This window comes from Oratosquilla oratoria, chromosome 30, assembly GCF_046742065.1.
Source record: "Oratosquilla oratoria isolate Oo_2021 chromosome 30, ASM4674206v1, whole genome shotgun sequence".
In the NCBI taxonomy this organism is placed as follows: Eukaryota; Metazoa; Arthropoda; class Malacostraca; order Stomatopoda; family Squillidae; genus Oratosquilla; species Oratosquilla oratoria.
Window position 1 is genome coordinate 34,927,439 of NC_134806.1, and position 23,386 is coordinate 34,950,824.

At 39.1% G+C, this 23,386-nt stretch overlaps 1 protein-coding gene across 1 annotated transcript in view; it reads right to left on the minus strand.

Moving 5' to 3' along the window:
- Oseg4 (intraflagellar transport protein Oseg4) overlaps positions 1–23,386 on the minus strand; it is an 86,619-nt gene that overhangs the window by 25,562 nt on the left and 37,671 nt on the right. The window contains exons 12-15 of the mRNA XM_076212764.1: positions 18,024–18,187; positions 17,729–17,810; positions 5,694–5,861; positions 5,242–5,420 (exon numbers count right to left, since the gene is read on the minus strand). Coding sequence (XP_076068879.1) covers positions 5,242–5,420; positions 5,694–5,861; positions 17,729–17,810; positions 18,024–18,187 — 593 coding nt within the window. The remainder of the gene's footprint in view (positions 1–5,241; positions 5,421–5,693; positions 5,862–17,728; positions 17,811–18,023; positions 18,188–23,386) is intronic.

Below are 23,386 nucleotides of genomic sequence, written 5' to 3' on the forward strand. Positions count from 1 at the left end.
TCACTCCATAACTTACTCAGTGAAGAGATTTTGTGTTATCTGGTTGATAAGGCATTAATAGATTATGTAGTGGTATCCAAAAGGACAGAAGAAGTTATGGATGTTCATATTTTCAGGGAAGAAAATGGGGGGGGTGTCAGATGATTTTTTGGTGGAGGGGAAGTTAAGAGTGGACGAAAACTGGAGGAGGAAAAGGGGTTAACATACTGACTAAGAAGGAAAAGGAGAAAGGGAGATGGAATACCAGGAGAATATGAGAGAAGTGTGGGAGGTGGTGACTGAATTCATTCCAAGACATCAGTTGCTATGGATTTGCATTCAAATAATGCTGCAGTGTGAACAGCATACCTTACTGCTTGTTCGCTGGCATTATGAACACAAGAGACAAAGTAGACAGAGATACTGGGTGCAACCATGGATTGAAAGGTGGTGACATTTTGGAAAATATCACTCACTGATATAAGAACTTGGGACAGTCTCCTGAAGCTTTTATCAACGACATGAGAATGGAGCCATCCATGTTCAGGGAGGTCCTTATTCAGCTGTCTGAGAGGATCCATAACAAAACAACAATATTCCAGGCACCTTTAGAACCTGGGGTGAAGCTGACACTCACCTTATGACACCTTGCCACCAGGGAGAGCTATCACAGCCTTGCCTTCCAGTTCCATGTGCCCCACAACACCATTTCACTTCTGGTTAATGAAATGTGTAGAAGTATCATGGAAGAATTCCAGGCTGAAGTTATCAGCACCACTCCTGATGCAGCTGAGTGAAAGGAAGTAGCTGATCACTTCTACAGCAGGTGGCAGTTGGCTCACTGCCTAGGTGCTACTGACGGGGGGGCATGTTGCCATCGAGTGTCCCTCTGATTTTAGGTCAGTGTATTGCAATTACAAAGGCTTCTTCATCATCTTGCTGGGCTTGGTTGATGCAGATTACAAGTTCATATGGACTGATGTTGGTGCAAATGATGCTAAGTCAGACTGTGCTGTGTTCAACCAGTCCACCATGCATGCTGCCATTGAAGCAGAGACCATCCAGTTCCTCTATAGGAGCCACTGCTATATGGTGGCGAGGACACCCCTTCCTTCTTTATTGGTGATGATGCCTTCCTGCTGTGGACATGGCTGATGAAACCATTCTCCAAGCACAACATGACCATCAAGGAGAGGATCTACAACTACAGGCTGTCCAGGAGTAGGCATATTGTGGAGAATGCACTTGGAATACCAGCAAACCACTTCCAATGCCTTCTGGGTACTGTGTGACAAAAGCCAGAAACTGTGACTACCACTGCCTTGGCTGCTATGTGTCTACACAACTTGATGTGGATGCCCAAGACCAGTTGAAGAGTGGCAGGTGACAAGTTGCTGGCCATTCAATGAGTGATCTCTGACTTCTAGTGCACCACTCGCAAACCAGTCAGAGACAGGTGACCATCTGAATACTGAGGAGACATTGCAAACTGTTCACAACTAGTTGAGAGCCACCACCAACCACCACCGATAACTTCAGACCTCATCAGACTGTTTCCCAACCTCTAATCACTTGGCAAGTGGACATACAACTGGTCTCTGAGTGAAGGCATCAGATTGATTGTAAGTTATTGGGAACTGGTTGGATAACCCTAGTATGACTGAAACTTATGCAGGGAAGGAAGAAGGCAAGAGATAGATACAAGTGCAGAATAGTTGTGAAAGGAATATAAAGTCATGCAGCCCAAAGGGACTTCGCCTTGTCTTTTCTATTTATACATAAGGGGATGAGGAGAGATGATCACTGTGTGAATATGGCTGGCCTTGCCGTGGATGTACTGTGTTTTGCTGCATTGCTTCTGACATGGGCAATGGGCAGGGGACAAGGATGACAATTCACAAAGAACTATGGTAAAAGGGAAACCAATGGGTGATGGATGGAAGTAGGATGGGTGCATACCTTGACTGTGTACCTCACTTGTAAGGGGGAAGAGGCCTTTTGGTATATATCTTTCCCAGTTTTCTTTCTGTTATTTATTTTGTGGCGTCTTTATTTAATGGTTGAAGTACTTCTTTCTCTTGTTTTATAATTTTCAATTTACTCTTCTAGAAATGTTTCTTGCTGGCTTGTCTATGGATAGAAATTCTTTTCTATTTCCTTTGTGTAAATTTATCATTTTGATTTTCTTTTAAGGATGACTTTATTTCCCCTTCCAAATTTATGGTGATCTTTATGACTAAGTGGTTTGAAGGGAGATCATTGATGGTTTCCCAAGTTGTTTGTGGTTGGAGAAAAGGTGAGCACATTTTCATATCTAGGGATATTGCTCATTGGTTGTGTTGTGGAGATGTCTTGTGGTGAGGTATTTACTGGAGTTTAGCATGTTTTGGTCAGGGAACTGTTCTAGTATTTAGTTTCTTCTTTAGTCAGCTGCTTGTGTGTATAGCCATATTGGAGTTTGGATTCACATCACCTTGTAGTATGTGTTTTGTTAATGTGTTGAGAGGCTGGAGTTGCAGGAGGGGGGATGTCCTGGAGGCTGATGTGGATGGTAATATGTAGCTGTTTGGGATGTATAATGTTCTCTTTGTTTTGATTGAGATTCTCTTTGGTGTGGTGTCTGTTAGTGATGGTTTAATTTCTTTTGTTTTGTTGAAGAAAGGCATCTTCTTGTGTATTATTGTTATGAGTCCACCTTTGTGGTGGGTTTTGTCTTCCCTGACTGAGATATATTGGGTGAATAGGGGTACAGAGGTTTGAGATGAAAGTATGATCTCCTGTATAAATGTTATGTATATCTAGTGTCAATGTAGAAATAGCTGCAGCTCTGTTTGTGGTGCTGTAGAATTTTATTTGTAATATGTTCAAAGATTCCTCAGACAACAACATATTATTTCCTTCCTAAGTGACTTATGGTCTTGCCTAGAGGCTGCTGCCAGTTTCCTGGAGGCCATAGTTCTTCTTCAAGTGAGACCAAGGGCAACAGATTGATTGATTTAAATCACATTTGTTTTGTGTTGGAATGTTTTTTTGTTGATATATGTTGGCTGCAGATCCAATTCTTTGTTTATTGGTCAATATTTGTAAGTGTGGTTCATGTAAGGTGGCTTATGAATTGTGTTCCAATGAATTAATGTATGTGTATAATCCATTGGTTTTGCACATGTTGGACATGTGTAGGTGCCTGGATTGGTTTTAACAATGCTAGCTAGAAAGAGAAGGTGTGGGAATGTAGGTGCCAGAGTGCTGACTTCCTTGTGAAAGAGAGAGAGAAAGACAGAGAGAAAGACAGAGAGAAAGAGAGAGAGAGAGAGAGAGAATGGAAATAGTGAATACTGATTGTAAGTTTTGGGGCCTGTTCCAGAAATCCTTGGACCCAAACCTCTGGGTGGCAGTGGGTAAAGGATACAGACTTTGAGGGGTCTGATGAATGTTTCTGACACATACATGGCATTGTACCCTCATTATGGAGTGGGTGTTCATCTTCTTCCTCTGTAACACTGCCACTTGCAGGCTTCACATGTACATACATACATATACCAAGGCTTTTTCCCCCTTCCAAGGGAGGTAGCCAAAAAGGGAAAGGCATAAAAACACTCCCACCCATTTCATCCCTAAATACACTCCACACCCCTCCCACCCTTCCTCTCATCTGAGCACCTCCCGGATGACGGGCCATCCCTGCACCCTGCCCACCGCCCTGGGTCAGAAGCAGTGTCGCAAGACACAGTACATCCACAGCGAGGCCGCTTCATTTAATCGGCGACCCCCCCTCTCCGTCCCCCTTCACATGTGAATGCCTAAAATGTTTGAGAAATATGATAGGTATTACAAAAATGGATCAAGTGTGGGGGGTGAGGCAGAGAGCAAGGGTGGAAAAAGATACTGGATAGGGTAGATAAAAGAGTACTGAGGTAGTTTGGACATACAGTATAGAAAGAATCCATCTATCTATATACTGAGAGCCTCTCCCCCCTTACAAGGGAAGTAGCCCGCCAAGACATGTGCCCACTCCCATCCATCACTTGTTTGTTTCCCTCTCATATCAGCTTCATGTGAATGAAGGGTCATCCCTGTCTCCTGCCCAGGTCAGAAGCAATGCAGTAAGACACAGCACATTCACAGCAGGGCCAGTCACTTCATTTACACAGCAACCCTCCTCCTTATCCCCTTCATGCAAAAAATACAGAAGATGTGAAGAAATCCCTTCAGACTTGTCAAATTACTGTACATACACAACCATTCTCCACTCACACCTATCTCCTGCCATCTCCCTTCCCTGTTCAACAGACATTACCCTTTTGCTCAAGAAAGGAAGAATGAGTGAGGGAAAAGTAGCAAAATGTATGAAAAGATAAAGCAGAGAGAGCTTGTGAGAAAGACCAAGAATGATGTGGACAGTGGGGTAAGAGGGCCTTTAATACACAAGGAATTTGTTCAGCAAGGACATTCTTATCTCTATCATAAAGTTTTTCAAGTGAATGAGCCACCAGCCATAGATGCCTTCAACAGGAATGCACCAGATCTACAGACTACACCGGAACTAAAGGACTTCACCAGATCTACAGGACTCCACCAGATCTACAGGATTCCACCAGATCTACAGGATACCATCAGATCTACAGGACTCCACTGGATCTACTGGACTACACTGGATCTACTGAACTCCATTGAATCTACTGGACTCCACTAGAAGTACAGGATTCCACCAGATCTACAGGACTCCACCAGATCTACAGGACTCCACTGGATCTACACGACTCCACTGGATCTACAGGATTCCACCAGATCTACAGTATTCCACTGGATCTGCAGGACTCCACTGGATCTGCAGGACTCCACTGGATCTACAGGACTCCACCAGATCTACAGGACTCCACCATTCTATTAACAAAATGTCACAATTTACTTATTTTAGAAAATAAGAGATTTTTGAAATTTTATTTTTATATATACTAAGCTAAGGAAAGGGTCAACACATAATGAAGCAGTGGTGGTAAACCAGCTCTAGCTGTTGGGTCCTACTGTACAAGTGCTGTGCCTTGCTGCATTGCCTTCAACCTGAGTAGTGTGGCATAAGACAGGAATGACATTTTGTCCATAAGATGATGAGATGGAAGAGGCATGAAATGGGATTTAATGTACATGAAGTGGGTGTATACTTTGAACTGCCTATCCACCTTAGAAGAGGGATCGGGTCTTAGGTATGCATATAATATTATTATCATCACTATTACAATGATACATGACCTACCAACTTACCAAAGCCTTGGATGCGGGTTCTCATCAATAAAAGCTGCAGCATCGGCAATAGAGACTTTCTCTAACAATTCCCTAGTGTCTCTAAGACTTTTCACTTCCAGGGTGAGCATGTGATCCATACTGGGAGCATCAGGCTCATGCATCACCTCATCCAAGAGCACACCTCTGATCTCCAAGTCCTAAAAATGAAAATGCAGCCACCTATATTCTGAGGAAGGTGGAAAAATAGTCATGGGTCTAGTTCTGAGTTGCGAATTTATTCCTGACTGATTTCACTCTACCCTTCTTAAGAGTGAAAACTGCTCAGGAATAAATTCACAACTCAGAACTAGACCTATGACTTCTTTTTCCATCTTCCTCAACTTGTCACAATGTCTCAGCATCTATATTCTCTTTGGAACATGTCAGGTTCATGTCTGAAAATCCTATATCAAAGAAAACAGGACATTTACCTGAAAACTACATAGGTATCCTGAGCATGCAATTGGCTCCTCTGGGTCCATGTTCCTGAAGACATACATTCGGGTCTTCTCCATCATTGCAAAAAGTTCTGGGTTGTCCTGAGCCCAACACATGTCCCACACATCTTTACGTTCAAACTTGAGAACACTGCCCATCACCTGTATCAAGTCACCAACATAAACCATAAAATTCACAAATCCATACAAGATTCAAGGCTTCACAGTTGTATTACATGTACTGCAATATAACTTGGTCTAAATATACATTAAAAATATTCTAACACAGGTAACAAAATCTATGTATTGTCAGTAGTTGTCACTAGTTCACAACAAAATGCTATTATCTGCACTGTAGGAAAAGACCATGCAACTTTTTTCTTAACAGTTCAGCTGTTGCCCACTCTGTAGTCAGAGAATGTCCAGGGCATTGGCAAAACTACTTAAACACCAGATTCCTTTAGGAGAGGTTTGGAATTAGGCCTATCTTAAACATATTTTTTTATGGTCTTGGAGGGGTGATGATATCAATTTTTTTGCTGAGATTGTAATAACTGTTGTCTCAATCTTCATTAACTGGAAACCTGCACCCCAACACTGGCCAGCAATAGTCCTAGGGCCCTCCCATATATCTCCCTGGCGAGAAATATTGAATTTGTCTGTAGGAGGTTTGCAGGAGGGAAACTGTTGTCAGCTGTCAGCTCATCATATGTGAAGATGTTGGACAATAATAGTCAAAGCTGACAGAGAACTAAGGATATTGATAGGTTTTGAAGATGGGCTGTAGAGAGATAATTTCCTCTGATGCCTGTCTCAAAGGACTACCACTAACAGGTACCTATTTTTGATCCCTAGATGAATAAATTTATATATATTTACCTTGTTGTATTTTACAGGGAGAGGAGCTATGCTCATGGTGTCCTGTCTTTGTATCTCGCAGTGTCTAGTGTGCTTTTAAATTCATGTATAGTTTTTGCCCACAATATTATTTTATCCAGTTTGTTCCAGATATCCACCACTCTGTGTGGAATTTTTTTTTTTTCAGGTCACTTCTACAACTAACCTTTTTGAGTTTCTTATCATGTCCCCTTGTATTTCTCTTATCCCAATTTTGTAAGTCCTCTCTATCAAGGACTTCTGTGCCTTTCATGATTCTGTAAATGGTCAGCAGGTTGCCTCTTTCTCTTCTTTGTTCCAAAGTTGGTAATTTCAATTTAGCCAGTCTCTCCTCATATGACAGGTTTGAAAGTATTGGGGCCATTTTCATGGCTGCTCTCTGAATTTGTTAAATTTTCTTTACATTCTTTTTGGTACTGGATGACCATAGTGTTGCAGCATACTCTAGTCTAAGCCTTATTAGCATGACTAGTATTTTTTTTAAACCATTTCTTCATCTAAATAAGTAAAAGCCATCTTTATTGATCTTAGCTAATTGTAATATTCTCCGACAATTTTGATTATCTATTTATCAGGAGACATGTCATATGAGATAATTAATCCCAGGTCTTTTTCAGATCCCACTTTCTTTACTTCCTTTGTTCCAATTTCATATTGTCCTGATATTCTTTTTTTACTTTTTCCGAACTCCATTATGCTACATTTCTTTATGTTGAAGTCTACTTCCCACTTTTGGCTCCATTTCCAAACCTTGTTTAGGTCTCTCTGTAGTGATTCACAATCCGTTTCAGTATTCACTTTCCTCAGCAATTTAGCATCATCTGCAAAGAAGCTTATGTAACAATCCACATCTTCATCCATGTCATTCACATAGTGATCATTATTGGAGCCAATACTGATCCCTGTGGAACTCCACTAATCACCTCCTCCCAACCTGAACTCTTTTCTCTGAGCACTACTCTCATTTTTCTGCCATGCATGAAATCCAATCCTCCATCCATTTTAGTAATTTACCTTGTATCCCTCCTATGTTTTCCTTTTTTTTTTTTTTTTAATAATTTTTTGTATGATACTTTGTCAAAGGCTTTTTATAAGTCTAGGAAAGCACAATCAACCCATCCATCCCTTTCTAGTATTATATCTATTAGCCATGAGTAGAAATAGATTAAGTTTGTGGCACATGATCTTCCCTGTCTGAATCCAAATTGTCTCAGGTTTGTTATATTGTTCTTTTCCAGGTGTTTTATCCATCTATTCTTGATAAAAATTTTTTTTTTTTTTTTTTACAAATTTTGGCTACAGTGCTTGTAAGGGAGACCATTCTGTACTTTGTTGGTTTTTCTTTCTTTCCTCCTTTATATATTGGTACAATATTGGCATTTTTCCAGTCCTTTGGTATTTTTCCTTCCTTGAGTGAGCAAATTATTACGTTATATATTTTGTCCACTAATTATTCTTTACATTCTTTTTGTATCCAATTTGCAATTCCATCTGGGCTGTGTGGTTTCCAGACATCAAGGTTTGTTAGTTGACCCATTATTTCTTTTTGTGTTATTGTTATTTCGCTCATGGGAGATGATCACACTTCAATTCCTTCGTCCCAATGCTGTGCTATTTCTCTCATGAAAAACAGACGTTATATATTTTGTCCATTAATTATTCTTTACATTCTTTTAGTATCAAATTTGCAATTCCATCTGGGCTGTGTGGTTTCCAGACATCAAGGTTTGTTAGTTGACCCATTATTTCTTTTTGTGTTATTGTTATTTCCCTCATGGGAGGTGATCGCACTTCAATTCCTTCATCCCAATGCTGTGCTTTTTCTCTATTGAAAAACAGACTTGAAGTGGTTGTTCATGACTTCAGCCATTTCTAAATCTTCTGTATATTCTATATTTCCGTGGCATAGTTTCACCATTTCCTGTTTATTTTTAAGTTTACCATTCACATATCTATAGAATAGTTTGGGTTGATCTTTACATTTTTCTATGATGTCTTTTTCATAGTTTCTTTTTTCCTCTCTGCACCCTTTTACATATTCATCTCTATGGTTGATACATATTTACCACTTTCCAGTTTTATATATTTTTCCATCTTTTCCAAGCTTTATCTCTTTTATCTTTCACTTCACTGCATCTTCTGTTGAACCAGCATTTAATGTACACCTTTTCCTGTTTCGGTCTTGGTACATATTTATTCACTCTTTCATTATAAATTTCCATAAAAATCATCCATTTCTCTTCCACTTGTGTCTCTTCTTTGAAAGAGTTTTTCTAGTTTGCATTTTGAAAGAATTTTTTAAGTTTCCCAAAGTCCAGTTTGTTGTAAATCAGTCTTCTTTTTCTGTATTTCTCATTTCTCTCTACATATACCTCCTTTAGTTCAACCTCTATTAGTATATGGTCACTCTTTCCAAATGGTGTCTTGTATTTAATTTTATCCACAATTTCAGGTTCTGTTGTAAACATTAAATCTAGTCTCAAAAGTTTTTCATTACTTCTACATCTGGAATTTTCTTTTACCCATTGTGTCATTGTATGTTGTATTGTAATGCCAAGTAATAAATTTCCCCATAGATCCTCTCCACCTTTCACTGTCATCTCTTCCCAACAGATTTCCTTGCAGTTAAAATCTCCCATAAGTACCAGGTTACCTCCATCCTTCAGCATCTTGTTTAATGAATGCCTTGTATCTTCTAACATTTTTGAATGCTCACCCTCTTTCCAAGAGCCCATTTTTGGGGGCACATAAATCACCACAAACTTTCTACTTTTCATGTTGCTGTCTTCAACTTTTATCATGATCATTTCCACACTGTTTTTACCCTCTGTAACCTTCATTATATTTAAGTTTATCTTGGCCAAAAACATGATCCTCCACCCTGTTTCTCATTTCTGTTTTTAATCCAATAATTATATAACCCATATCCAACACTATTTGGCAGTAGTGGATCCCTTAATTTCATTTCCACAATTCCCATTATGTCTGGTTTTTCTTCTGACAGGTCATCTATTTCACTCAATCCTGGGATTAATCCATCTATATTATTATAGGCCACTTTTAATTTTTTTCTTCTCCATCCTGTTTTCTGTTCTTTTCATTTCGCTTACCTTGGTTTACCATTTTCTCAGCCTCATGCCTAAGACTCTCCAATAGAACTCCTTGCTTTCAGTGTGTGTGATTCACCATGGTCTTAGATCACGTGTTGGACTTATGATCAACAGCTATTTCCCTCCCAGAAGAGAGGTGAGAGCTCATATATGACCGATCTATGGGTAATGTGTGACCTTACATGCACGCCCACCCCCAACTCCTCGTGTATTTACCTATTTACCTAGTTGTATTCTGCGGGAAGGGGAGCTACACTCGTGGTGTCCTGCCTTTGTATCTCACAGTGTCTAGTTCGCTCTTAAATTCATGAATGTTTTTTGCACACACCATTTTTTTGCCCAGTTTGTTCCAAGTGTCCACCACTCTATGTGGAGAACTGTTTTTTTTTCAGATTTCTTCTGTAGCTATGTTTTTTTATTTTCTTTCCATGTCCTCTTGTGTTTCTCTTGTCCCAGTTTAACAAGTCCTCTCTATTGAGTATTTATGTGCCCTTCATGATTCTGTAGATCGTCAGTAGGTCACCTCTCTCTCTCTTCTTTGCTCCAGAGTTGGTAACTTCAGTTTAGCCAATCTCTCCTCATATGACAAGTTTGCAAGTACAGGTGCCATTTTTCTGGCTGTTCTCTGGATTCTATTTTCTTTATATTCTTTTTGATACTGGGTGACCACAATGTCACTGCATATTCTAGTCTAGGCCTTATGAGTGTGACCAATATTTTTTTAAATAATTTCTTCATCCAAATATGTAAATGCCACTTTTATTGATCTTAGCAAGTTGTAGGATTCTCCGACAATTTTGTTTATCTGTTCATCATAGGACAAGTCGTTTGAGATAATTACACCTAAATCTTTTTCAGATCTCTCCTTCTTTACCTCCTTGGTTCCAATTTTATATTGTCCTGATATTCTATTTTTGCTTTGTCCTGATATTCTATTTTTGCTTTTTCCAAACTCCATTATGCTACACTTCTTAATATTGAAGTTCACTTCCCATTTCTGACTCCAGTTCCATACCTTATTCAGGTCTTCCTGCAGTGATTCGCAATCCTTTTCAGTTTTTACTTTCCTTAACAGTTTGGCATTGTCTGCAAAGAGGCTCATGTAACATTTGACATCGTCATCCATGAATTGAGCTTGGGCTATATCACATTCTACGCTATTCCACATATACATCTATATGGAAAACTGTATTTCTTGACATCCTTTTGACATGTGGTTTTTCTTAATTTACTTTCATGACCTCTGAAAGCCCTCCCATCTTTAATCAGATCACATCCAATAATGCAATCTATCCCCTTTAGTGACCTGAACACTGTAATCATGTCACCTCTTTGATTTTTCAAAGTTGGCAGACCCAGTACCTTTAGTCTTTCCTCATATGGTTTATCTGCCAGGCTGGGGATCAGTTTGGTTACTGCCCTTTGCATTCTCTCAATCTTGCTTATATTCTTCACTCTGTATGGGGACCATACTACTGATGCATATCCCAGTCTTGGATGTATCAAGATTTTGATGAACTTTTTCATCATCTCTCCATCCATATAATAGAATGCCACTTTAATCTTTTACAGTAGTCCACACGTCTCTCCCACAATCCTGCTGATATATCTCAGGTAACAGGTTGTCTTTTATCAACACTCCCAAGTCTTTCTCCTCTTTTGCTTTTGTAATGGGTTCACCTCCCAAGGAATAGTTTGAGGATGGCCTTTTGCTCCTATTGCCCATTTCCAGTACTTTGCAGAGTTTGGTATTGATATTCATTTCTCATTCTTGGCTCCATGCAAAAATAGTATTTAGATATTTTTGCAATATTCTACCGTCCTCTTTATTTTGCTCTCTTCTCGCGATTTTTGCATCCTCTGAAAACATGTTGGTGTAGGCTGTTGTTCCTTCCATCATGTCATTAACATATATAAGAAAAATTATTGGTGCAAGCACTGAACCTTGTGGAACTCCACTTGTTACTGCTCTCCAGCTTGACATCTTGTCCTTTACTACTGTCCTTACATATCTTTCCTTCAAAAAGTCTTTAATCCATTCTAATAGTTTGCCTCTCAGTCCTCCTACATGCTCCAATTTCCATGTAGGTCGACTATGAGGTACTTTATCAAATGCATTCTCTAGATCCAGGTACATGCAGTCCACTCATCCCTCTCTCCCTTGCAGTACATCAATCACTCTAGTAAAAGCTTAAAAGGTTCGACACACATGACCTTCCAGATCTGAAACTAAACTGACTGTTTGTCAGAATGTTCATCTTTTCAAGATATTTGGTCCATTGATCCTTCACAATCTTTTCACATAATTTCACTATTCTGTTGGTTAGTGAAACTAGCCTATAATTTAGTGGTGTTTCCTTGTTTCCATCTTTGTGAACTGGCACCATGTTTGCCCTTTTCCAATCAAGTGACAATGCCTTCTTTCAATGAACATGTAATAAGAATGTGTATTTACCTAGTTGTATCATACGAGAAGGGAGCTATGTTTGTGGTGACCCGCCTTTGTATGTTTCAGCATCAAGTTTTTTCTTAAAATCTTGAATAGTGTTTGCACACTGTTTCTTTATCTAAATTATTCCAGGTATCCATGGAGAGGGGGGGTCGCCGATTTAATGAAGTGGCCTTGCTGTGGATGTGCTGTGCCTTGCGACACTGACTCTGACCCAGGGCAGCGGACAAGGTGCAGGGATGACTCATCATCCAGGAGGTGCTAAGATAAGAGGGAGGGTGGAGGGGAGTGGAGTGTATTTAGGGATGGAATGGGTGGGAATGATTTTATGCCTTTTTCTTTTTGGCTACCTCCATTGTAAGGGGGAAAAAGCCTTGGTATATGTATGTATGTATGTATCCAGTACTCTATGTAGGAAGCTATTTTTTTTTTTTTCAGATCTCTTCTATAGTTATCCTTTTTGAATTTCTTTTCATGTCATCTTGTTTTTCCATTGTCCCATGTGTGTATTTACCTACCTAGTTGTATTTACCTAGTTGTATTATATGGGAAGGGGAGCTATGCTCATGGTGACCCATTTTTGTATCTCGCAACATCAAGTCTGTTCTTAAATTCTTGTATTTTGTTTGCACACACTATTTTTTCATCCAATTTGTTCTGTGTGGGAAGCTGTTCTTTTTCAGGTCTCTTCTGTAGTTATCTTTTTTGAGTTTCATTGCATGTCCTCTTGTTTTTCCTCTGTCCCATTTTAATAAGTCCTCTCTATCAAGGCATTTTTTTTCTTTCATAATTCTGTAGATGGTTAGTAGGTCCCCTCATTCTCTTCTTTGTTCCAGGGTCAGCAATTCCAGTTCAGCCAATCTTTGTTCATTTGTCATGTTTGAAAGTGTTGGGGCCATCTTTGTCATTGCTCTTTGTATTCTTTCTAATGTGTATTTACCTAGTTGTATTTTACGGGAAGGGGAGCTATGCTCGTGGGGTCCCGTCTTCATATCTCATTTTATCTAAACTATTTTTAAATTCATGTATTGTTTTTGCACACACCACTTTCTCATCTAACTTGTTCCAACTGTCTATTACTCTGTGAGGAAAGCTGTTCTTTTTCAAATCTCTTCTATAGCTGTCTTTTTTTATTTTCTTTCCGTGTCCTCTAGTATTTCTGTCATCCCATTTTATCAGATTCTCTCTATCAGTAATTTCTATGCCTTTCATGATTCTGTAAATAGCTATCAAATCTCCTCTCTCTCTTCTTTGCTCTAGTGTCTGTAGTTCAAGTTTTTCTAGTCTCTCTTCATATGATAGTTTTGAGAGTGTTGGTGCCAATTTTGTAATTGCTCTTTGTATTCTTTCAAGTTTTTTTATACATTTTTTTGTACTTGGTGACCATATCGTTGCTGCATATTCCAATCTTGGTCTTATCAGGGTGATTAGGATTTTCTTCACCATTTCTTCATCCAGGTATGTAAATGCCACTTTGATTGTTCTTATTAGATTATAAGTTTCTCCAAAAATCTTATTTATATGTTTCTCAGGTGACATATTATTCATAACAATGACTCCCAGGTCCTTCTCATTTTCTACTTTTTTTATTCCTTCTTCTCCCAATTTATATGCTCCTGTTATTGTTTTTGTTTTTTTCCAAATTCCATTATACTACACTTTTTTGTATTGAACTCCATCTCCCACTTCCTACTCCATTCCTGTACTTTATTTAGATCTCTCTGTAGTGATTCACAATCTTCTTCAGTTTTCACTCTTTTCAGTAGTTTTGCATCATCTGCAAAGAAGCTCATATAGCTTTCAATTCCTTCATCCATATCATTAATATATATAGCAAACATTATTGGGGCCAGAACTGTTCCCTGCGGAACACCGCTTATTACTTCATCCCATTTTGAGTGCTGGTTTCTTATCACTACTCTCATTTTTCTTTCTTGCAAAAAGTCTTCCATCCAATTTAGTAGTTTGCCCTGTATTCCTCCTTCAGTTTCTAATTTCTTAAGCAACTTCTTATGTGGTACTTTGTCAAAAGCTTTCTTTAGGTCTAGAAATGCACAGTCCACCCATCCATCTCTTTCTTGTATTATATCTATTAGCCTTGAATAGAAACATATTAAATTGGTGACACATGATCGTCCTTGTCTGAATCCAAATTGCCTTGGATTTAACACTTTGTTTTTTTCTAAATATTTTACACATCTATTTTTGATAATTCTTTCACAAATCTTTGCTATTGTACTTGTTAGAGAGACTGGTCTATAGTTGGTAGGGTCTTCTTTATTTCCTCCTTTATATATAGGTACTATATTTGCTTTTTTCCAATCATCTGGAACTTTTCCTTCTTTCAAGGAACTGTTTAGTATGCTATGTATTTTGTCTGCCAGTTCATTCCTGCATTCTTTCAGTATCCAGTTTACTATTTCATCTGGTCCATGCGATTTTCTGACATCAAGATTACTCAAGTGTGTTAATATTTCATTCTTTGTTACTTCTATTTCTTCCATAGGGGGGACTTTCTCTTTCCATTCGTTCTCTTCAGGTTGTATGTTCTCCCTTGTAAACACTGATTTAAAATGTTTGTTCATAATTTCCGCCATTTCAATTTCCTCAGTGTATTCAACTCCCTCTTGTCTTAATTTCTCCAAGTCTTGTTTGTTTTTCAGTTTATTGTTTACAAATCTGTAGAATAGTTTTGGTTGATCTTTACACTTTTCTATGATATCTTTTTCATATTTTCTCTTTTCCTCTCTGCACGTTTGTACATATTCATTTCTATAACAGGTATATATTTTCCATTTTTCAGGTCTTCTGTCTTTTTTCCATCTGGTCCAGGCTTTGTCTCTTTTGTCTTTTAATTCCCTACAACTTTTGTTGTACCAGCATTTTACATATTCTTTTTCTTGTTTTTGTCTTGGGACATACTTTTCCACTCCTTTTTTGTAAATTTTTGTCAAAATATTCCATTTCTCTTCTACTGTTGTTTCTTCTTTGTATATTTCTTCCCAGTTTTCTTTTTGAAAGAATTCTCTTATTTTATCAAAGTTTGTTTTTTCATACATCATTCTTCCTTTTCTATATTGTTCATTTCTTTTCATATATTTTTCTTCATTAAGTTCCAGTTCAATCAATATGTGGTCACTTTTACTTATTGGTGTTTTATATTCAATTTTGTCCACTATTCTAGGTTCGGATGTAATTATTAGGTCTAGTCTCGATGGCTCTTCTTCATTTCTATACCTAGTGTTCTCCTGTATCCATTGTGTCATTGTATGGTCAGTAACCATCTCAAGTAGAGTGTTTCCCCATGAGCCGTCTCCACCCTTTACTGTCATTTCTTCCCAGTAGATTTCTTTGCAATTAAAGTTGCCCATCATAACTATTTTTCCTCCCTCTTCCATTATCTTGTTTAATGCTATCTTTGTGTCCTCTAACATACTTTTATGTTCACTCTCTTCCCATGAGGCTGTTTTCGGGGGCACATAATTTATCACAAACTTTCTGCTCTTCTTATCTCTGTCTTCTACTTCCATCATTATCATCTCTACTGTATTCTTTCCATATGTGACACACTTCACGTTTATATCCTTCTTAGTCAGGAACATAACTCCACCCCCTTCCTTTTTCACTCTGTTTCTAATCCAATAATTATATGCATCATGTCCTACACTGTTGGGTGGTAGTGGACCTTTTAATTTTGTTTCTACAATTCCCATTATGTCTGGTTCTTTTTCCTTCAAATAATCATTCAGCTCATTCAATCCTGTTATTAATCCATCTATATTTGTGTAAGACACTCTTAGTTTTCTGCCACTTCCATTGTGTTCTCTGTTTCCCTTTTGTTTTTCTCTTGTATGTCGACTTTCTTTAGTTTCATATTCACTACTCTCCAATAGAATCTCTCTTTTTCTGACTCCGTTCTTATCTCGTTTTTTTCCTTAGCTTCAAGTCTTTTCTGTTTTTCTTCCTCTCTTTCCTCTTTATTCATTTCCCTTTTTATCCATACCTTTTTATATTGTTCACTTGTTGCTAGTTTCCCTGTTTTGGATAAGATATTCTCAGCCGTAGTTTGTGACCTGAATTTAATCTTAATTGGTCTGGTCTTGTCTGTACTATATTTCCCGAGCCTGAATTTCTCTTGGATTTGTTTCATTATTTCTGGTTCATCTTCCTGAATTCTAGTAAATTTTTTACTTTCTTATTTTCCTCTTTGATTCTTGTGGTTCTATCTGGGTTATGTTTCTCTTCCATTCCTAATATAATTATACATTCCTTTCTGTCTGCTAAGTCTTACTATATTCTCCTTCTGTCTCATCACTTTAATAATTGAGTTTTCAGTTTGTTCATTCATTTGCTGTCTGATTATGTCAGTGAATGCAACTTTGCTATTTTCTTGGATTTTTTCCAACCCTCCTTGTTCTCCTTATTATTCTCCTTTAAGACTTTATTCTCATCTTTTACTTCTTTTAACTGTTTTTTTAATTCTTCAATTTCCTTAGTTAAGTTTTTGTTCGCCTTCTCTAGTTCTTCCAATTTTTCAACTCTCTGCACAATGTTAACGTGACCGAACTTAAATTCCCAGTGCTCGATCATCTTATCGAGTTTCTCTTCTAGTCTTGTTAATCGGGGGGGGGGGGGGGTGTTGTGTGGCCCCCCACCCTATCCCTGGAAAATATTCTCATCATCTTCTACTGTATTGCTCTTATCTATACTTCTAATCTTTACATTTTTGTTAGACATTTCATCATCGCTAAATTGGTCCGGCCCTCGTTTGTTTAGATTTCGTCTGCCTGCCTGGGCCAAGTCCTCACCTTCCTCATTTCCTTCCATTTCCCTCAGTAATCCCTCCCCTTCTCCTTTTTCCTTACTTTCCCTACACCACGAGCAATTTCCCCCCACCCTGCAAATACAATAGGTACTTCCTTTGCTTTGGGATCCACGAAATTTCACTTTTTCTTCAGAATGTCGTCTATGCCGTCCGTTCATTGAAGTGTGTGTGTGTGTGTGTGTGTGTGTGTGTGTGTGTGTGTGTATATATATATATATATATATATATATATATATATATATATATATATATATATATATATATATATATATATATATATATACTATAATATTTTGTCATTGAACTTTTTCATATTCTTTGCCATTTGTTTGGCTGCATGTCATAATCTGTAAACAATTGACGAAACAGTCTGACTACATCGTCATAGTCTGTTTGGGATTGGTTGGAGTAACAGTTATGACTCTCTTTATAAGTTAATTGCTTTCCTCTACTTATTCAACCATTGTGTAGATATTATATACTATGTCTTATATATTATGTTGTGTCTACCCATATGATGTGTTCTGTATGTTCTGTAAATGATAGGTAGAAAATATTGTATAAACTGTAGCATTTTCTGGCTTCACTTATATTCTGTTATATTATACAAGTTACATTATGTCATGCATTTTCAGGTCTATTTGTTTTTAACTTGAATAAAGATTGGGAGCAGCAGCCAAGTCTCTTGTTATTTCTATATATATAAAATCCTTAAGAACAAAAAAAAAACCAGATAAATACTACTTACCTCTTGTCCATGGCTGTCTGATGATCTTGTATCCATATCCAAAAATGTTAGCAATCCAGTTATGTCAATTATGGCAAGTCGCCTGTTTTGTAGAACATTAAGATTTGTAAGGTTTAAACACAAAACAAACAGTAGTATCAATAAGAATGAAATTAAGATGATGATACATTGTTAATACAGTATATATACTCAAATGCTTAAAACCTTTCTATTACTCTTGAAATGGAAAACTAAAATTTCCATCCAAATAAATTTATTCATTCATAACATACAAATATACAATTGCATTTCTTACATAGAATTGCAGTTCAGTGCAAGCCTGTGTGGCCTGCATGCAAGAGAGTAGCGTGCAGTGAGGGCAACATGGGGCAGTGTATAGCGGTGTGTGGCTCCTGATTCTCGACCAATAACCATGGTCTTCTCACTTGCTGTTATACAGCAAATTGGGTCACTGGTGGGCTGAAATGTTTGTATACGTAGTTCTATAATCTAAAAACTGATCACTTCAGAAAATATTTTGGTTTTAACACACCTATTATATGAAGTGGCCTTGCTGTGGATGTGCTGTGTCTTGCTGCATTGCTTCTGACCCAGGGCAATGGGTGAGATGCAGGGATGACCCATCATCCAGGAGGAACCAAGATGAGAAGGAGGGAAGAAGGGGTGGGGATGAAATGTGTCAGAGTTGAATTATGACTATTGACTTTGGTTACCTCCCTGCTACGGGGGAAAAAGCCCTTGGGATATGTATGTATGTATTAACCTCTGGCATTGTATGCAAGAAAAATGACAGTCAAACAAGGAAATGAGCACAAAAAATATGAATGAACTGAGAATGGTTGTAAATGGATGAGGAAATTATGTGGTCTGAAGGGATGTTCTTCCTGTCCGTTCCTTGAATTATTTTGAGTGAATGACAAAGTGGGATTGCCATATAATGAAGCATTGTGGGTAAACCAGCTATGCCTACCAGACCTTGCTGTGGAGTTGCTGTCTCACTGCATTATCTTTGACCTTGTGGTGTGGCATGGGACAGGGATTAACCTTCATTCATGATATACTAAGATGGGAGGTGTGATGTGTGGGTATTAGATGGGTTTGAGATGGTGTAGTGTGTGTGTGTATGCACTGAGTTAGCTACTCCTCTTTGGAATCTTGTTTCCTCACAGCAAAAGGGTTGAGATAATTTCAACCTTTCACTACATGGGCCAGCTGAATTTACAAATTTGAAATGGGAGGCTGGGTTAAAAGATATAAAAGTGGAAATGAAGGAAGGATATAAATTGCTATAAACACATACAAAGGTATTTCAACTCTCACATAGAGTAGCCAGACCACCTATCCCCATCCAACACCCATTTTATGTCCCTTTTATCTTAGCTCCTTGCAAATAAAGTGTCATCCCTTTCCCCTGCCCACTGCTTGTGTTAGAGGCAATGCAGCAAGATAACACTTCCACAGCAGGGCCTGACAGCCAAAGTTTGTCTACCCCTAGTGCTTCATTACATGGTTATCCACTCAAGAATACATAGCACAAAAGAAGAAAATCTCTTCAAGCCAGATCACTTTCACATCCATTCACAACCAACTTACAATCATGCCTATTTCTTGCACTCTCCCTTCCTTAACATTACCCTTCTGCCCAAGGCCCCCTTCACCCCATCAATCAATCCCATTCTTGGTCTTCCTCTTATGTTCACTCCATTCACCTCAGCCTTCCACACTCTTTCTGCTAATCTTCCTATACTCATTCTTTCCATATGCCCAAACCATCCCAATCTTTTTCTATCAACCCTACTTATCATCTCTTTCCATCACCACTCTCTACCCCACATCATTTCCTTGTAACCACCACCATAGTTCTTAAGCATTTCATCTCAAATACATTTAAATTCATACTTTCTCCCTCACATTCTAAGTCACAGCCTTATACAGTGTTGTAAACCCAATCATCCCTTCATACAGCCTACTTTTTGTGCTCATCGCCAAATATTTGTTTCTCATGGCACTTTTCATTCCCCCCAGGAACTTACTTGCTCCATCAACAAAATGCAACAAAAGATCTACACCAGCAGTATACTACTCAAACATTTATAGCAACCTACCACCTACACCACACAATGTATCCACACAAAAACACATACACACTCAGATCACTAAGCAAGCCCTTCAAGACAAACTACAAACTACTCCATTTCCATTCACCCCCTTCCCTCCCACTTATCTTGGTTCCTCCTGGATGCCAGGTCATCCCTGGGTCAGAAGCATTGTTGCAAGACACATTACATCCACAGCAAGGCCGCTTTATTAAACTGGCAATCCCCCCTCTGTCCCCTCATGCAGAAAAAGGGAAGACAGAGAAATCCCTTCAGGTTGCTTCAAATTATTTTTCATACATACTCCCTCAAGACCCCTATCCCCGACCTACTTCCTCTCATGCATCACAGCATCATCCATACACAACCATTCTCCATTCACCCCTATCTTCTGTCTTCTCCCTACTTTCCTTAAGAGACATTTCCCTCTTTCCCAATGCCCCTTTTACCCCATCCATCCATCTTATCCTTGGTCACCCTCTCATGTTCACTCCATCCATACCTCTTTTACTACAGGGTGTAACAGATAAATCCGTACAAACTTTGAAGAGGTTTTAAGCACTTAAAAAGTAACATATGGCAATTCTGATTGTTTCCAGATACTTCCATTTGTCTAATAATTTAGCCAGTTGTATACTAGCACCGGTGCAATAAACATTAAGCAATGGAACAAGCCAAACGTTCAGCCATATGCGAACTTCGTCGCACGGGTCACACTCCTAGCGCCATAATAAGGATGCTAAAATACTCCAAACTGTTTACGATGTTTGTAAACGTTTTGATGAGACCGGCGAAGACCAACGAGCTGCTCACAAGCCCAGAAGGGGCAGAATTCTAACACCTCGCTTTTTAGCTGGTCTCAAGAGAAGTGTCAATGCAAATCCAGCCTTACCATTATCGACATTGGCAAAGAAGAGAGGTGTCAGCACAATGACAATTCACAGAGCATTAAAGAAATTGGGATTAACCTCATTCTCACAAGGAAAAAGACATCTTTTGACACGAAAAATTAAAGAAATTCGCTTGACCAGGTGCCAAAAGCTGTTGAACTGGATGAAGTCGAATGGCTCAGTCATCAAGTTTTTTTTCCGACGAGAAGATTTTCACGGTTGATGCGACTTTCAATAAGCGGAATGATCGCTGGATAGCCTCCTCATCCTCAGAGGTTCAACACAAGACAACGACGAAGAAACCAGCAAGTGTCATGGTGCTCTGTGTGGTGTCAACTGAGGGGGACGTCTTCACTCACTTCTTCAACAACAAGGAGAAAGTCAATGCCGTTGTCTATTGCAAAGTTCTAGAAGAGAAAATAATACCCTGGATGAAAGATAAGGCTAGTGGCAACCAGTTTGTCTTCCAACAAGACTCGGCTCCAGCCCACACAGCGAAGAGGACCACCAACCTTCTCGAAGGGTCAAATGTGCAGTTCTGGAACAAAGAGTTGTGGCCCTCAAATTCGCCAGACCTAAACCCTTTAGATTATTATTTTTGGGCGCGAATTGAGGCCAAGGCATGTGACAAGCCACACAGAAGTATAACAACCCTGAAGACAGACATCAAGAAGGCTGTGGGTTCATTATCAAAGTCTGAGATCATCAACGCTGTATCCAAGTTTCGTAAACGCGTTGAAAGCGTCATAACAGCTGAAGGTGGTTACATTGAATGGAATCATTGTTCTTATTGCCTTTTCTAAATATATTGAAAATTTCATAACTCTCTGTTTATTATAACCCGAGATATTAATCTTAAAGCATGTGATAAGAAGTTGTACGGATTTATCTGTTAGACCCTGTAATCTTTCTTCACTCATTCTTTCCATGTGTCCAAACCATCCCAATACTCTTTCATCAACCCTATCTCCCAACACCCTTTCCACCCCCCATTCTCCTCCTCACCTCCTCGTTTCTCACTCTATCCAGCCTAGTAATCCCTATCATATTTCTCAGGTACTTCATCTCACACACATTCAAACTCCTCCTCCTCTCTTATGTTCCATAAATACATAAATAAATCCCACATCTGGTAAGAATCATGTTTTCATGCTTGTGTTCAGGAAACCATCTAGCACTGAAACACTATCAGCAAAAAATAGGCCTGGCCACAGATTCAAAGTACCCCAGATACAACCATCATACAGAGGACACCAAAACTACTTTCCAGTTTTATCAATGGTAAATTGAAACACCTGGTATGGATGGATGCCATGCAGAATGTCTTAAAAAAGGAGGTATAGTGATGGTGGACTGGTTGGTGAGGTTATTTAATGTTTGCTGGAGAGAAGGTAGAGTGCCAGAGGACTGGAGGAGTGCTTGTATATTTCCACTTTACAAGGGAAAGGGGGACAAGTGTGAATGTAGTAGTTTCAGAGGGATTAGCTTGTTAAGTGTAGTTGGGAAGGCTTATGGGAGGATCTTGATTGAGAGGATTAGGAGAGGAACAGAGGGAGTAATTGGTGAGGAACAGTGTGGGTTTAGGACAGGTAGAGGTTGTGTAGATCAGATTTTTGTGGTAAGACAGATATGTGAGAAAGCTATAGGTAAGGGGAAGGATGTTTTCTGGGCCTTTATGGATCTGGAAAAGGCTTACAACAGGGTAGACAGAAGGGCACTGTGGGAGGTTATGCGGATATACGGGATAGGAGGAAAGCTTCTGGGAGCTGTCAAGAGTTTTTATGAGAGTAGTAGAGCTTGTGTCAGGATTAGAAATGGAGAGAGTGAGTGGTTTGAGGTAAAGGTGGGACTTCGTCAGGGATGCGTTATGTCACCCTGGCTGTTCAACTTATACATGGATGGGGTGGTGCGAGAGGTGAATGCAAGGGTAGTGGGTCAGGGATTGGAGATGGTTAAGGAAAATGGAGAAAAGTGGGAGGTGAGCCAGCTGTTGTTTGCGGACGACACTGCGCTTGTGACAGGATCGGAGGAGGGATTGAGGAAGTTGGTGACAGAGTTTGGGAGAGTGTGTGATAGAAGAAAGCTGAAGATAAATGTGGGTAAAAGTAAGGTGATGAGATGTACAAGGGGTGAAAGTGGCAGCAGACTGGAAGTGAGCATTAAGGGAGAGCAACTGGAGGAAGTGGATAGTTTTAGATATTTGGGTGCAAATGTGGCAGGAAAGGGTGGAGTGAAGGTGGAGGTAGAATGTAGATTAAGAGAAGCGAGTAAATGCCTTGGTGGATTAAAAAGTGTAATGAGGAATAAATATCTGGGAATGGAGGTTAAGAGGAGACTGTATGAAGAAGTGATTGTGCCAACAGCACTGTATGGAGCAGAAACATGGAACATAAGAGAGGAAGAGAGAAGGAACTTGAATGTGTTTGAGATGAAGTGTCTGAGAAGTATGATGGGGGTTACTAGGCTGGATAGAGTGAGAAATGAGGAGGTGAGGAGGAGAACAGGGGTGGAAAGGGAGTTGGGAGATAGGGTTGATGAAAGAGTATTAGGATGGTTTGGACACATGGAAAGAATGAGTGAAGAAAGACTAGTAAAGGAGGTATGGAAGGCAGATGTGGGGGGAGTGAACATGAGGGGACGTCCTAGGATGAGATGGATGGATGGGGTGAAGG